This window comes from Jaculus jaculus, unplaced genomic scaffold (genome assembly GCF_020740685.1).
Source record: "Jaculus jaculus isolate mJacJac1 unplaced genomic scaffold, mJacJac1.mat.Y.cur mat_scaffold_74_1_287302_arrow_ctg1, whole genome shotgun sequence".
Taxonomy (NCBI): Eukaryota; Metazoa; Chordata; class Mammalia; order Rodentia; family Dipodidae; genus Jaculus; species Jaculus jaculus.
The window spans coordinates 257,221-272,339 of NW_025423509.1; the positions used below are offsets into that span (position 1 = coordinate 257,221).

Consider the following 15,119-nt stretch of genomic DNA (forward strand, 5'->3'; position numbering starts at 1 on the left):
ACAATTGTTAGAAAGTATTCAAAGATGGAAGGTATCATTCCCAGTCATTTTATTCTTGGCTGTACTTTTCTTATGAGTATTTTATTACCCATCTAAGTGGCCAAAAATGAAACATTTTTCCTGTTTTTGTTTTCTTGTTAAGGTCAGTTGGAGCTTCTTGGGCGTTTCTCTTGGGGACTTAGGAGGGGACCTGTGGCTTCTTTAGTTTCTGCTACCACGTGTGCCATCAGCTGGGATGGATCAAAGTGTTGCAGGACTTTTTAATTCCCTTGGAAGCACTGAGGACATTTTCCTATGTAATGATCCTCCTCTTACAGAATGTAGTTCACGGTCCAACCTCTGGTCAAAGCTGCAGGACCCTTTGAGGAATGTCCTATTGTCTCTTGGAGCTGGTTGACCTAGGGGCAGGAACCAAAATAACTGGCTATCCTTTTAGCCCCTCTGTCCTCATTGGGATTGTTAAACACCCACCCAGACTTGAGGAAAGTTTGATCATGGAGCACATCTGGTTGCTTTTTGTCTCTTACAATCAGATCTAGCTGGAAGGTGGATCACAGCTTAAAGTACATGGTGTTGATGACTTTTTTTAAACATTTCACATAAGTTGCTTGGTGACACAATCAGGTTAACCTTTCTCTTAAGGCTTTAGGATCAGATTTGTCCCAGTTATGGAGAATACATCTGAGAGACAAATCACTCTCAAAGGGGATTGAGGATTAGGAGCCTGGGACTCAAGACTTAGTTGAGTCAACTGGAATTCCAGGTCCCTGTGAGTCAGTAGTAGCATGCACTGCTTCATTCTGGCATTACTTTGATTGGAGAGAACCAAGGCCCAGAAATTTACTGGGAATTGGGATAGCATGCTCAACCCAATTCCAGAGCTGCCTTAATCAGCAGGAACTAAGTTTCCTAACTGGTAGGATCAGGACCCACAAGTTGTCTTAATTGGTAGGCATATTAACTCTGTAACTTTTCTATTTCTTTGTTTTAGTTGATGCTTTTGCTGTCTTTTTTCTTCTTCTTTTTCTTTCTTTTTTTTTTTTTTTTTAATGGGTGCATCAGGGCCTTTAGACTCTTCAAACACACTCCAGACGAATGCACCACCTTATGCATCTGGCTTACATGGGCACTGGGAATCAAACCTGGGTCCTTTGACTTTGCCTGCAAGAGCCTTAACCACTAAGCCATCTCCAGCTCTTGCTGTCTCTTTTAAAAACAAAATTTAGAAAGCATTTTTTCTAATAAAGCAACTTTATATTTAACAGTCCTAAAAACAACTTTTTAACCAACAAATTTGAATCAATCGATTTGTTAAAAGTTTAAGTCTTATTTTAACAAATATTCAGAAACTATTTTTGTTCAAAAGCATTTGGGTTTTTATTGGGGCTCTCTAAGGCAGCCACATCAGGATAAAGTCCTGGCATCCTGTTTGGACTTTTTTCTTCTTCTTTTAATAGAGTGACCTGCATAACTCTGTAGGTAAGCATATGAGTTGCTGCAGGAAGCTGAAAGCAGAGGTATTGTTTCAATCAAGTTTCCCAGTATGTGAGGCTGTACCCAGGAGCAGGATCTATCATGTCCTCAGAGCGAACTCTTAAATCACTTATATAAGCAAGCCTGAGTCATTGATTAATGAAGTAGCATAATAAGTCTCTTTAATTACATATATATTTTGTCCTCTGAAAAATTTGTCCTTTGAAAATTTTGGTTGTGATATGAATTAAAAAGAATTTGAGGGCTGGAGAGATGTCTCAGTGGTTAAAGGGTTTTCTTGCAAAGCCTGGCAGTCTAGGTTCAAATCCCCAGTACCCACGTAAAGCCAGATGCACAAAGTGGCCCATGCATCTGGAGTTCATTTGCAAGGGCAAGAGGCCCTGGCATGCCCATACTCTCCCTGTCTGCTGGTCTCTTTTTCTCAGTCTCTCTCTGTCTCAAATGCATAAATAAAGATAAAAATTTAAAAAAAAAACAGACTAACTGAAGAGTTTTAATTTATGTGACCATTGTAACCCATTTAGTGCCATGTAAACAAAATGAAAAACCTAAGTGTATGTAGACAGCCCAGGCACACTCATGCATAGAGATGGCTTGTCTAAAACAAAGATTTTAGAGCTCTCATTTAGTTCTATCTCTAGTCAGTTTTAAAGTTGGACTGTCTTGACTTTTTATAGCCACGTTAAACTCTAATCTAAAGTCTACTTTCAAAGACTCGATACTTAATGACAGTAAAGTAGTAGACTTAGATCTTATAGACCCAGAGTCTAGCCTGGTCACTGATGAGGTTTTAGGCAGGCTGATCAGGCACCCACAGCTTGGTTTTTAAAAGTACTGTTAAGTTTAACTTGATTAGACAAGATAGGAAGTTTGAAAAATCTCTTTTGAACAGAGAAGACCAAAGGTCAACAGGCAATCATCTTGAGCCCTTAATATCACAACTATAAGTTAAAATTCATTTTAAAAATGTAAGAAAAGGTGCTGGAGAGATGGCTTAGCAGCTATGGCACTTGCCTGCAAAGTCTAAGGATCCAGGTTCAATTCCCCAGTACCCACCTAAGCCAGATATACAAGGTGGTGCATACATCTGGAATTATTTGCCTGGCATGCCCATTCTCCCTCCCTCCCTCTCTTTCTCTCCCTCTCCCTCTCTCCTTTAAAATATTAAGTAAATGTTTTTAATGTATTTAAGTAGTATTTTTGCAAGATTTAATAATGTAGGCAATTACATCGAGAGTAAGCTTACCCAGATTTTCAGTGTTAGTGCTTGTTAGGATTGTATCTCCTTCAATTTTTATTGTCAGAAAGAAATTTAACATAATTATCTTTGACAAACCAACATATATACATATAATTTTACATGTATTACAGTCTTAATAGAAACCTTACATTTAACACTTGTATATTAAAACTATTCCCCCAAAAGAAATCCATAGTAATTAATCTAATAAAAGGACTTTAATATACCTTACTTAGAGGCATTTAGATTAACATAGCATTTTATATCCTATTATTTATTGTTACTCATGACTATTAAAGATTATATGGGCTAGGTTTTGTGGCATACACCGTTAATCCCAGCACGGGGGAGGCTGAGGTAGGAGGATCATTGTTGTAGTCAGTTTCACATTACTGGGATGAACTTCCAAACCAGGCACAGTTTATGTGAGGAAAGGATTTATTGAAGCTTACAGATCCAGGGGAAGCTCTATAATGGTAGAAGAAGCTGGTCCCCTTTCACAGGCCCACACAGAGAGAAAAACCACCAGCAGCACCACAAAGCAAGCAACCAATAACAAAACGCCACCAGTGAAACAGCAGCAGAACTCAAACTGCTCTCTCTGCACACCTTAGGCTGAAATTCCAGATCCACCCCCAGGAATACCTCAGGGCTGGACCCTAGGACCTGTCCACAGTGATACCTCTTCCAGCCAAGCAGCTGGAAATCCAAGAAGCTATAATGAAACTGAATCTGGGAACATCCGTTCAAACTGCCATAATTGCCATGAGTTCAAGGCTGGCCTGGAGCTGAGTGAGTTCCAGGTTAGCCTGGGCTAGAGTGAGTCGTCCCCCCCCGCCAAAAAAAAAAAAAAAAAATAGAAAAGATAGGAAGGGAAGGAGAGAGGAGGGAAGGAAGGAAAATTTTTTTTCTAGAATCTGTTTTAGAAGGAAACCATTACCAAATTATATGTATCCAGTATTAAATTCCTTAGTTCACTGAAACTTTTATGACCCCAATAAGTGTTGCTTGATATAAGTAAGTAGAATTTTAAGATTTTATGAATCATTTAATAGACCCAAAAATACAATTTTAGTAGGTTTTAAGAAGTTGAGTACTTAAGTTTACAGGGTATGTGTGCTTATTAGTCCTTTTAATATATCCCCATCCCCAACTTGCATTCACACACATTTGCACATTTTAAGTTGGCATGCCAGGAAATTTTAAAAATAAGAGTAAAAAGAACATGTCACCATGCAATAAAAGTTAATGGAAAAAATGAAGTGGCCCCCAAGTTCTGTTATTGTTATTTGGCCACCCTAACAGGCTAGGCTTGCCCTCCCTTTTAATATGGTATTTAATTTATTTATTTATTTGATGGAGAGAGAGAATGGGCACACCAGGGCCTCCAGCCACTGCAAATGAACTTCAGATGTGTGCACCCCCTTATGCATCTTACTAACGTGGTTCCTGAGGAATCAGACCTGGCTCCTTTGGCTTTGCAGGCAAACACCTTAACCGCTAAGCCATCCCTCCAGCCATATAGTATTTTATATGTCTTCTTTCACTGCAGTTTCTTTATTTCTTTTTTTTATTTTTTATTGACAACCTCCAAGCATATAACACAAACTGTGATCATAATCCCCTCCTGTGTCCTGTCCGCTACTCTCCACAGAATCCCTTCTTTCCAAGGAGTCCCTGTTGTTTTTGCATCTGGATATACTTGGATACTGGGGAATCGAATCTGCACAAGCATGTTGTACAAGCAAGCACCTTTAACCTTTGAGCCATCTCTTCAGCTTCATTCGTGATCTATTCTGTTGTCATCATTTTTTTTTTTCCATTTCGTTGTACAAATCTTGTGTGGGTGGCATCAGCCTCTATTCCCCAATGTCACATGTGTCCTTTCACTCTTCCCTCCCCATTCTTCCAGCTCAACTCTTTTTTTTTTTAAGTATATACTTTATATGGACATACCATGTGTTGTTTCCATCATCCTCCTCCTCCCTGCTCCCATTCCCCTGAGGGCCCTCCTCAGTGGGATTGCTGGTGTTCCCCATGGGGATATGGGTTGTGAACTGTGAGAGTAACAACAGTTATTGTGGTGGGGTGCCTCTGAATATGCCCACCCACCCCGTGGCTCTTACAGCCTTTCCTCTCCCTCTGTGCAAAATCCCTGAGTTCAACTCAGGTCTTTATTCTCACTTTGGCTACAATTCTACCTTTGCTAATGGGTTCTACTCTCATTTACCCCCACACATTAAGCGTACCTACAGATACTGCCAGCTAAGACCCTCATATCAGAGAGAATATGTAATTTTGGCTTTTCTGAGTTTAGGATACTTCACTTACTATAATTCTTCCCAGGCCCATCCATTTTCCTTCAAATTTCATCATTTTTCCGTGCTGCTGAATAGAACTCTATTATGTATATTACCACATTTTCATTATCCATTCATCTAGTTATTGTAAACGGCAGCAATAAACATGGACAAGTATCTTGGTAGTAGAGTGTGGATTCCTTAGGATCCTAGGAGTGGTGTAGCTGGGTGGTATGGAAGAACTCTTTCTAGCTCTCTGAGATTCCTTCGTGCTGTTCTAGTTTGCATTCCCACCAACAGTGAGGAAGAGTTCCAAGAGCCAGAGATGCAGTAGAGGGCTGAGGGACATTAGCCTACCCCTGCGAGGGTACATCAAGCCAGACACTGCTTGCTCTACCTATCGGAAAACAAGCGATTCTACACCTAAGGAAACAGTCACCGCAGTCCAAATCCAGCAACTGCAAAAGTACCCCTGTCACAAAAGACACACTTTGCACCTGGTGCTGGAAATCACAGCTAAGGAGGAAGAGACTGAAAAGAGGGAAAAGGGAGTGTATTTAGAACTCTCTTAAGTTACAGGTTTTACATTTATACATTTTAATTATATACTGTTGTGTATGCTAAATTTTAAAAAATTTAATTTAAAATTTTTTTTCTTTATTTGAGAGAGAGAAAGAGAAAGAAGATAGAAAAAGAGAAAATGGGTGCACCAGGGTTTCTAACCACCGCAGACAAACTCCAGATGCTTGCACTACCTTGTGCATCTGGCTTTATGAGGGTACTGGGAAATGGAACCTGGTTCCTTTGGCTTTGTAGGCAAGTGCCTTAATTGCTAAGCCATCTCTCCAGCCCTTCAATTTCTTAAATGTGATACTTAGAAGTCTGTGTGGGTGAATGCCCTTGTTCTGATGTATAGGTGCGGGTTGACAGTGTCAATAAGACCTACACAGTAAGTGCAGGTAAGAAAAGGGTACATGTAGCAAAAGATTGTTATCGGGGAACCAGAAGGCAGGGCTTATCAGCTGTTTGGGGACTTCTTACCCTTCAAGAATCTGTTGTAATTTATAGTAATTAATTTTGCCTGCCTTTTAGACCTGGTGATAGAATAAAAAATTGTTCTTAGAATAATAGTCTTGTCAAGCTCACAGAATCATTTATTTTTTTGCATAATAACACAGAAATGATGACAAAGTATCTCTTCTTTAGCTTGACAAGTTTTCAAAGTGGGGGTTGGGGAGATGGCTCAGTGGTTAAAGGCTCTTGCTTTGCAAAGCTCCTAGCCCAGGGTCAGTTCTTCAGTACCATCATTAAGCCAGGTGCACAAAGCAGTGCATGTATCTGGAGTTTGTTTGCATCAGCAAAAGGCCCTGATGTGCCCATTCTGTCTCTCTTCCTCTCACTTTCCTTTCTCTCACCTCTCTGTTTCTCTGCTGGCAAATAAATATTGTCTTTGAAAAAGATTTTTTTTTTTTTAAGTGTAGGGTCTCACTCCAGCCCAGGCTGACCTGGAATTCACTATGTAGTCTCAGGCTGGCTTCTTACTCACAGCGATCCTCCTGCTTCAGCCTCCCAAGTACTGGGATTAAAGACCTACACCACCACACCTATCAGAGAAAGAGAATGGGCGTATCAGGACCTCTCGCCACTTGGTGCATCTGGCTTTTTGTGGGTACTGAGTAACTGAACTCGGATTGTTAGACTTTACAGACGAGCACCTTAACCTCTGAGCCATCTCTCCAGCCCTCAGAAAGAAATTTTAAAGGTGAAAATTTAAGGTCCTGAAATGTGAATTGGAGCATTCTAAGGAAAAGATATTTGTGTGAGGATATGAAGATCAGGTACATGACTCTAACCCTGTTCTCTAGTTGACTTAGAGCTGTGACCTGTGTCCTAATAGGCGATCCTCATTTGTAATATGCTGATGCAGATGCTCGTGGGTGAGCTGGGGCACGGCAGTGGTGTCTGTGTGTTCCTCTTCAAGAAAAGTGCTCGTTGAAAGTTGGAAGGGGACTAGTTGGAAGGAAGAAAGGGGTTACCAGAAGTGGGAGAAGAATAAAGGCAATGAGGGTGAATATGACCAAAATACATTATATATAAGTATGAAATTTGTCAAAAATAAAGTTGTTTTTTAAACTTTTATTTATTTATTTGCAAGCAGAGAGTGAGAGAAATAGAGAATAGAGAGACAGAGATAATGAATGGGCATACCAGGGCTTCCAGCCACTGCAAATGACTCCAGACACATGTGCCCCTTGTGCATCTGGCTTACATGGGTCCTGGGGAATCGAACCTGGGCCCTTCACAGGCAAGTGCCTTAACTGCTAAGCTACCCCTCCAGACCCCCCAAAATAAACAGTTTCTGAAAGGTGCTAGAGTAACTTTCAAGGTGATCGGTAATGCAGAGTCAGCCACCAGGTCTGGTGTGAAGTTTTGCTTTGTTTTCAGTACTTCTGAGGCAGAGCCTCCCTGTACAACCCAGACTGGCCTCTGTGTCTCCAAGAAATTTTAATTAATGCACATTATGGCAAGTGTGTGATTTGTGTGTTTTCAGATATAATTTCTCTTTTTGGATTTTGTTGTGGCTATTGTTTTAGGCAGGATCTCAGTGTAGTTCACACTGACTTAAAACTCACAGTGTAGCCCAGGTTGGCCTCAAACTCACAGTGATTCCTCTACCTCAGATGCTTAAATGCTGAAATTAAAAGCATGGCCTACCATACCCAGCACAAATATAACCTCTTAAAAATATTTGTCCTTACAAGCTTGTTTATGCATAACTGACTTTGTGTTTCTTTTACAGAGGAGTGAATGTCATCCCTTTCCTAGAGCTTATCGGGCTACCTGACAGTATAGTTGATATCCTGAAAAATTCCCAGAGTGGAAATGCCCTAACAGCATATGCCATGTTTAAGGTGGGTTCCTCTATGACACACTGTTCCCCATTTAACAATAACCTGCTCACTCCCTTGCATAGCATTTTGTAATTAAAGCATAAATATCTGTTTCACTTTTGTATCTCTAATGAATAAAGTACAAAAATAAAACAGTGTCTTTAGAAAGAAGTACCTTAAAAATAGACCATAATCTATCTGTTCAGGATCAGACAGAGCCTCACAACTCTGACTTGTTAGTAAAATTCAGCGTTGGAGCTGGGGAGATGCTCAGGGGTAGAACACTTGCCATGCAAGTGGGAGTGCCTGAGTTGAATCCCCAGAACCCACATAAAATGCCAACTCTTCAGTGGCGCCCGTGATCCCAGTGTGCCTTTGGCAAGATGGGAAATGGAGACAGGAGAATTTCCCAGAAGCTTGTGGCTAACCTGGCAAACACAGTGCTAAACAGACCCTTGTAGAAGAAGGCAAAGACTGGCATCCGAGGTTGTCCTCTGACCTCTACACAAGCATGGTACAGTAGCACATGCCTGCCCACACTCCTGCACATAAACATGCACACACACACATGCCCCAAAATCTTTTTTAAGTTGAGCCTTTACTGTTTGTTTGTCATTTAAGTATGCTTTCTTTATTTGACTAGAAACTTGCAGGAGTTGAGGAGCCTCTGTTTTTGATGTGCCTAGTGTTGTACATTGTAGGTGATCAGTACTTTTGCAGTTAGATGAGCTTCGTAGGTTTCTCTCTTTCTCTCTCTTATTTTCTTTCTTTCTTTCTTTCTTTCTTTCTTTTCTTTCTTTCTTTCTTTCTTTCTTTCTTTTCTTTCTTTCTTTCTTTTCTTTCTTTCTTTCTTTCTTTCTTTCTTGAGGCAAGGTCTCACTCTAGTCCAGGCTGATCTGGAACTCACTCTGTAGTCCAACACACAGCAATCCTCCTACTTCAACCTCCTGGTGCTGGGATTAAAAACATATGTCACCACACCCAGCAAAACTCGTAGATTTCTTCCCCCTCGCATCCTGCTGGAGAGTGGGAAATGGGGAGCCTGCATAGTCCTGTGTTTTCTGTAACCTGCATACTGCAAGTAGAATAAGAAACAGGGATGTCTTTCTTCCTCAGGGCAAAGCTCCAAAGTGACATGTAAGGATAAGGGAAGAGTATGAGCAACTGGCTGAGTGAATATAGGACTTCCCTCAAATGCCCTGTAGATGCACCTGCACCTAGAATTCAGCTGATGGGATTCGTCTAGCTCTGGGCCAGGTACCATGAGGGGACCCAGAATATATTGATTAGAGAAAACAGTACCAAATACCTCTCCAGTTAGAGCATATCATATAGCCAGTGAGTAGAAGTGGGCAGTTGGGAAGACAAAAAAGGTGGGAGTTAAAAATACAGATTCATGCCCTGTGTGCACATTGAAATGGTACCGATTGTGAGGGATAATGAGCCTGGCAGGGAGTGTCTGCTGTGTGTTCATTGACTTTTCAGATCGCAGGTTGAGAGGGAAGCTCCAGGGAGGGAGAGAATTCTTGGCAGAAGAAACCCCAAAGGCTGCAAAATGAAGGGTGCTAGAGGGCAAGTGTGGAGCAGAAAGTGGGAAGAGCCAGATCAGAAGCCTGTGCGCTCACTGTCAGGACTTCACTTTTTCTCTGAGGCATGGAAAGATGGTGGCCACCTGACCTCTTTTCTGCAGGATCACTGTGGCTAATGTGTTAGAAACACTGTGGCAGAGCCTGGGTGAAAGCCAAGAGATCTGAAGTGAGGCTACTACAGTGGCCCAGAGTAGGGGCCTCATGGCCAGCACTCTGGTGGTACCAGGAAGTGGTTGGATTGTGGATATATTTTGAAGGGAAAGAGGGAAGTCTGTGCTATAGCATTGAGTTATGAGCTGAGAAGCTGTAAGAAAAAAAGTTAACCATTTCTTTGAGAGTAGCAAGTCTGGATGGGACATTTGATATCAGTAAGTTTTGAATGTATTAAGTTTGGAAATCAAAACAGATATGGAGAGTTAGGTAGCTATGTATACTTGAGTTCAGGGAAGGGGTCCAGTGTAGGGCAGTAAACTTAAGATGCAAAGACATGAAACTGGTCAGTGGGAGTGTGAAAATAGAGTAAAGGAAAGCCCCTAGATCAACCACATGTTGCAGCGAGCACTTTGTTGAAGGCCAGGCCCTGCAAGAAGCTAGGTGCAGGAAGGGTGAAACAGAGCAGAAACTGCCTCCTCTTGAAGGATTTTAATGGTCCTGGGTTAGTCACAGGTCAGTAGTGATCATTAGGACTCTGGTGAGAGTAGGCTGGTGGCAAGGCAGGGGTGACAGCCTGTTAGATTGAGCGTGGGGAAGAATGCAGGGAGCATGGGTGGTGCCTTTAGAGTAAAGTACATTGTATGGGTCCAGGTACCATGTGGCCTCTGCTTTTGTGAGTCCCTTCTAGCAGTTCAGCTCCTGGGTGTTGGTCTTGCACCTCTGATCAAAGCAAAGAGGCCTACCTTGTTTGCAATGGGGGCCATTTTACACTTGTAGCCTATGGGATACCTCCTGGGAAGACATGCCTCTGGAAGGATGGTTTGGATGAGTTGCAAACAGCAAAGAACCATTTGCCTCTTGCTCAGCCTCCCAGCATTAGTTTGGCTCTAGTTCAGCTGAAAGATATAGAGCACATGGAAAGTTTTGGGGGCACAGACACAGGTACACCCCTGTTACTGTTGGGGTATAGTGCCTCTTTCTGATATTTGAGCAAACTTGCCCCCACTGACATTTAGCTAAGGTACCATTGGCTGCCAGCTGTGATAATCCTGAAATCTTGAGTGAAGCGGTCTGGGGACAGACAATCTAAATGACTTTGCAGAAGCAGCACCCCTTGCTAGGAAGAAAAACACACACGATATTCTGCATTAGTCTTGCCTAACAATCAAGTTATGCTGACCATTACTAGGAACTTAAATTTCAACTTAATTTTACTTCTAGTCATAATTCCCATATTGATCTGCCTGTTACTTTTTTCCTCAAGATTGCGACACCTGCTCGCTACACCGTGACCTTGGGAGGAACATCCTTTACTGTGAAGTATTTGCGCAGCCGTGGCTACATGTCAACCCCTCCACCTGTCAAGGAGTATTTGCAGGACAAGATGGAAGAAACCAAGGAGCTCATCACAGAGAAAATGGAAGAGACTAAGGACAGACTCACTGAAAAATTGCAAGAAACCAAAGAAAAAGTTTCTTTTAAGAAAAAGGTGGAATAGGGGTGCCTTATATATCAAGTTATAGAAAATTCCTGCCCTTTAACCCTCTGTAGACATTGGGCAAAGATTCATGCTTCTAAGTATTTTTGTTGTTATTGTTACTTGCCAACATATATACCAATTCTCTGAGGGTTAAAGAACAAAGGATGCCTTTTTTACAGTTAAATATCAGTAGGAAAAATCAGCATTTTTTAAAGTGAAGTAAAGAGCCCAGCATAAGAATTTCACGTTACTAATGTGCCACAGTGAGCATAATTAATGTCTTAGAAGTCAGGGTTCTTTCTCAGTCCTCTGAATCAGATTTACTTTATGTCCCTTCTAGCGATAGTGCGTGGCCATGGGCAGGATGCTGATTCTGGACCGCAGTCTTTAAGTCATGAAGTATGCAGTTCTCTGTGTGGGGACGAACTTGTGCCATCCAAATTGCCTATGGTAAGGGAGTACTCAGTCTATGACAGAGCATCAAACAGTTATTTGCCAGTTGAAATACAGACCTGATTTCAAGAAAAATGTATAAAAATCAGTTATATCTGTAAATAAGACATATTGGCTATATAAATGAAAATGCACCCTTTAAATTGATTTTTACTTGAAGCATGTCAGAATCATATTTTTTTAAAAGCAAATATGTGGCCACTGATATTTTTTGAAACTTGATTAGAATATCAGACTTGTAAAACTCACTTGTGTCTGCTTCAACTAATCTTTAGGAAGAAAAGTGAAAGCTTTTAAAATTTATTCTGAAATCAAATATTTTATATTATTAGCAACTCAAGCTCAGTGTTCTCCAGCAGGTCCAGGCTTTAGAGGTCCCTGCTGATGATTTTGGTAAAAGCAAAAGCTTGTTGGGCTGAGTATGGGAAAGATTTTGGAGAACATGGTGGTATTTTAAAGAGCTGGTGTCCAGTGTGCTCAGGTGGTCCTTTGCTTCTGCAACTTCAGTCCTACTGCATTTTGTTCCTTACATCTTGGATCAAAACAGAGGAACCTTGTGTGCCATGGGTACCATTAACATCATGGCTGCTGCCTTTCTGCACTATTGAAGGGAATGATTGTGGCTTGAGTATTCTACTTGACTTCCATTGCAACAAAACTGTCATTTGCTTGAAATAAGTCAGCAGTTATCAGATAGGCAAGTTCCTATGATTGTGGGATATGTGTATGTACGCTAACCTTTGAGTTGACATTCGAGGAAGAAATGGCCTGTCTTTGGAGATCACTGTGTTTTACTTGCCTGCTACAGCACGATGTCAGAGGTCTTGCCACACAGCTCTTTTGTTTAGTAACCACTGTTTGGCAAGATTTTTATGTAAAATGCTTTATTTTGCCAAATTTAGAATAAAGAGGAGAAAAAATTTATATTGAGATACCTGGTCATTCTATTGGAACACTTTTAAGTGAGCATGTAATGATTGGAGTCTTCTTTCTGGAGTGCCTTGTGTTTGTCTCTGGGGTGTCTCTGCTGTTTGTCAAGCTGCCAGATGGCTGTGTGTTTAATCTCCTCATGACACTGCTGCCCATTGAAGGCACATTTTCAAATCTAACGATGGTTCAGCATTCTATTTCAGCATGCTAACATACTTCCCCCCCCCCTTTAAACCTAGATTGCATATGCTAAAATGTACTGTTACCTGAAATTACTTCTCCTAAAACCTTTTACCTTTCACACTGCATGGGGTATACTATCTAATAAGGGTAATTTGGGATTCTTAGAAGTTACTTATAATTCACAAACTTAAATTTGGTTTTCCTGAGTATCTTTTGTCTAGTCTATAGGAATTTTTCACCATCCAGTTTCATATATATATATATGCTTTAAAAATTTAGAAAAAAAGATTTGGGAAGTTATATTATTTGGCATCAGGAATGAAATAAAAATGCTATTGCCAGCATGTTGTCACCCTAGTCGAAGGCTACAGACAGCTTAAAGGGGAACCCTACAAAGTGCTGAGTTTGGAGTATTAGTGATAGTAGCCAATAATTGAATGTAGTGATGTGTATTGCCATGACGTGTCCAGATGTATGACCTATACAGCTGCTTGTGTATGGTGAGCCAGGTTTTATTTGCAGATTTCCGTGAGCTGCAAAGGAGGCAGAGCAGCTATGTGTCAGATGTGCATGCCCATACTTGTATAGGATCTTTCAGTGGCATGAAGGAGGAAGTGAGGCTCAGACTTAGCCAACATAAAAGGGATAGAAAGGGCCAGGCATGGTAGCATGCATCTTTAATCCCAGCACTCTGTATGCAGAGGTAAGAGGATTGCTGTTAGTTCAAGGCCAGCCAGATACTACGTAGTGAATTCCAGGTCAGCCTGAACTAAAGCGAGACTCTACCTCAAAAAGGGAGTGGGGAATAGAAAAGATTTGCTTAGCAGATTAATAGTTGCGATGAAAATGGATGAGGTGAAAGGCTTAGCGTGTTAAAGAATAAGATACAGCAGCCTTGGAAGGACTGCATCTTTATGAGACAGTGTTGTGTGACACGATGCTGTTGGGATTTCAGCAGAGGAAAAGGTTGCTTATATTCACCTTCTCCCAGAAGTGGAAATAATAAAACTCTGCTTCCCAGTATTATCCTGAGCTTTTTTTTTTTTTTTTTTTGGTCTTTTTTTTTTTTGGTTTTTATTTCTTTCACACCATCATAACTAATGAGCAAAATATTTTTATTGTATTGAGAGGAGGTGGGGGGGTGAAGGAAGGAACTGTTACACACTTGTCTGTGCACGCTTGCTTGTTTACACTCAGCCCCCGAGCACAGGTATGTGAGGTTAGCAGAGGATCCCCGAGCAGCAGCCCCGACGCCAGGAACTGGGGCTTTCGAGACCATGCTTCTGAGTTTCCTTTCCACTCACTGTCACCTCCGTCGCCTGGGGCTTCTCACCTGCTATGGCAGGTGCAGACCAATGTCACTCCTGGGATATGTCCTAACTGGCTTTTTGCTGAGACTTGAGAGTCCCTGGCACTCTTTGATGATGTCCACCGAGCCCTTTCCATGTGGGCAATACCACCAGAGGCCCTTGGTACCCACAAACTTAGTGCTCAGACAGCAAGGCCAGGGGACTCCTGAGCACCATCAGTTTTTATCTTTCGCTGTTCATCACTAGGAGGGAACTATATTCTCTTCCTTTGTGTTTGTATGTAGATATGTTGGGGGGGAGGAGGTGTTAGACCAGAGGCTGATATTACGTGTCTTCCTCAATTACTCTCCACATTATTCACTGAGGCAGGTCTCTCACTTGAACCCAAGCTCATGATGCATTGGGCTAGTCTAGCCAGCCAGCTCCTCTGGGGAATCCCTCGTGTGCATTTGGTATTTACATGGGTTCTGGGGGCCCAAACTCTGGTCTTCACCCTGTGCAGCATGACGTTTATCCCCTGAGCCATCTCCAGCCCCTTCTAGCTTTGTACACATGAAAACTTGATCCTGTAGTTTGTGGCCTGAAGGAAGAGTCGTGGACGTGAGGCCAGCTGTCACCTGGGTTGGGTGAAGAAGGCATGGATGTGCTGTGCGGCCGCTGGTCAAACCACTGGCTCGAGTTCTTGAGTGGACGCGTTACTCAGTCGCTGGATGCTTGAAAACCTCTGAAGCAGAAGGGGAGCTTTAACCCTTCCAACCCCCGGGATCTGCTGCACAGTTCGGACCAGGGATGCCTCAGAGAGCACAGAGCGCCTCTTCCTGAGGAAGGGGTTCCTGCTGGGCTCTCTGGCTTGCTCTTGAACCAACTGGACAATGAGGCAGGATGCTTCCCTCTGGCTGGCCACTGGCTGGACCGCTGGGAAGTATTGTTCACTCATTCCTGTTTTTTCAACAACTATAATGCCTTGAAGAGTACTGGAATTTCTAACATGAACACGCCTCTTTCTGTAGCTATTTCCAGCCACCAAATCAGCTTCGGTAATATAAAGAATGCAAGATCTGCTCGCATCTCCTGAACCAACTGTGACCCGCGCCAT

At 42.0% G+C, this 15,119-nt stretch overlaps 2 protein-coding genes across 2 annotated transcripts in view; one reads left to right on the forward strand and one right to left on the reverse strand.

Annotated features, from left to right (window-relative positions):
- LOC101611577 (protein FAM210A) overlaps positions 1-12,524 on the forward strand; it is a 31,121-nt gene extending 18,597 nt beyond the window's left edge. The window contains exons 3-4 of the mRNA XM_004656823.2: positions 7,835-7,946; positions 10,932-12,524. Coding sequence (XP_004656880.2) covers positions 7,835-7,946; positions 10,932-11,165 — 346 coding nt within the window. The 3' untranslated portion in view covers positions 11,166-12,524. The remainder of the gene's footprint in view (positions 1-7,834; positions 7,947-10,931) is intronic.
- A 2,160-nt stretch (positions 12,525-14,684) lies between these two features.
- On the reverse strand, positions 14,685-15,119 carry LOC123457482 (Fanconi anemia core complex-associated protein 24-like). Its single transcript, XM_045141367.1, has one exon. It carries the CDS (start codon positions 15,117-15,119, stop codon positions 14,685-14,687), a length of 435 nt encoding a protein of 144 aa, XP_044997302.1.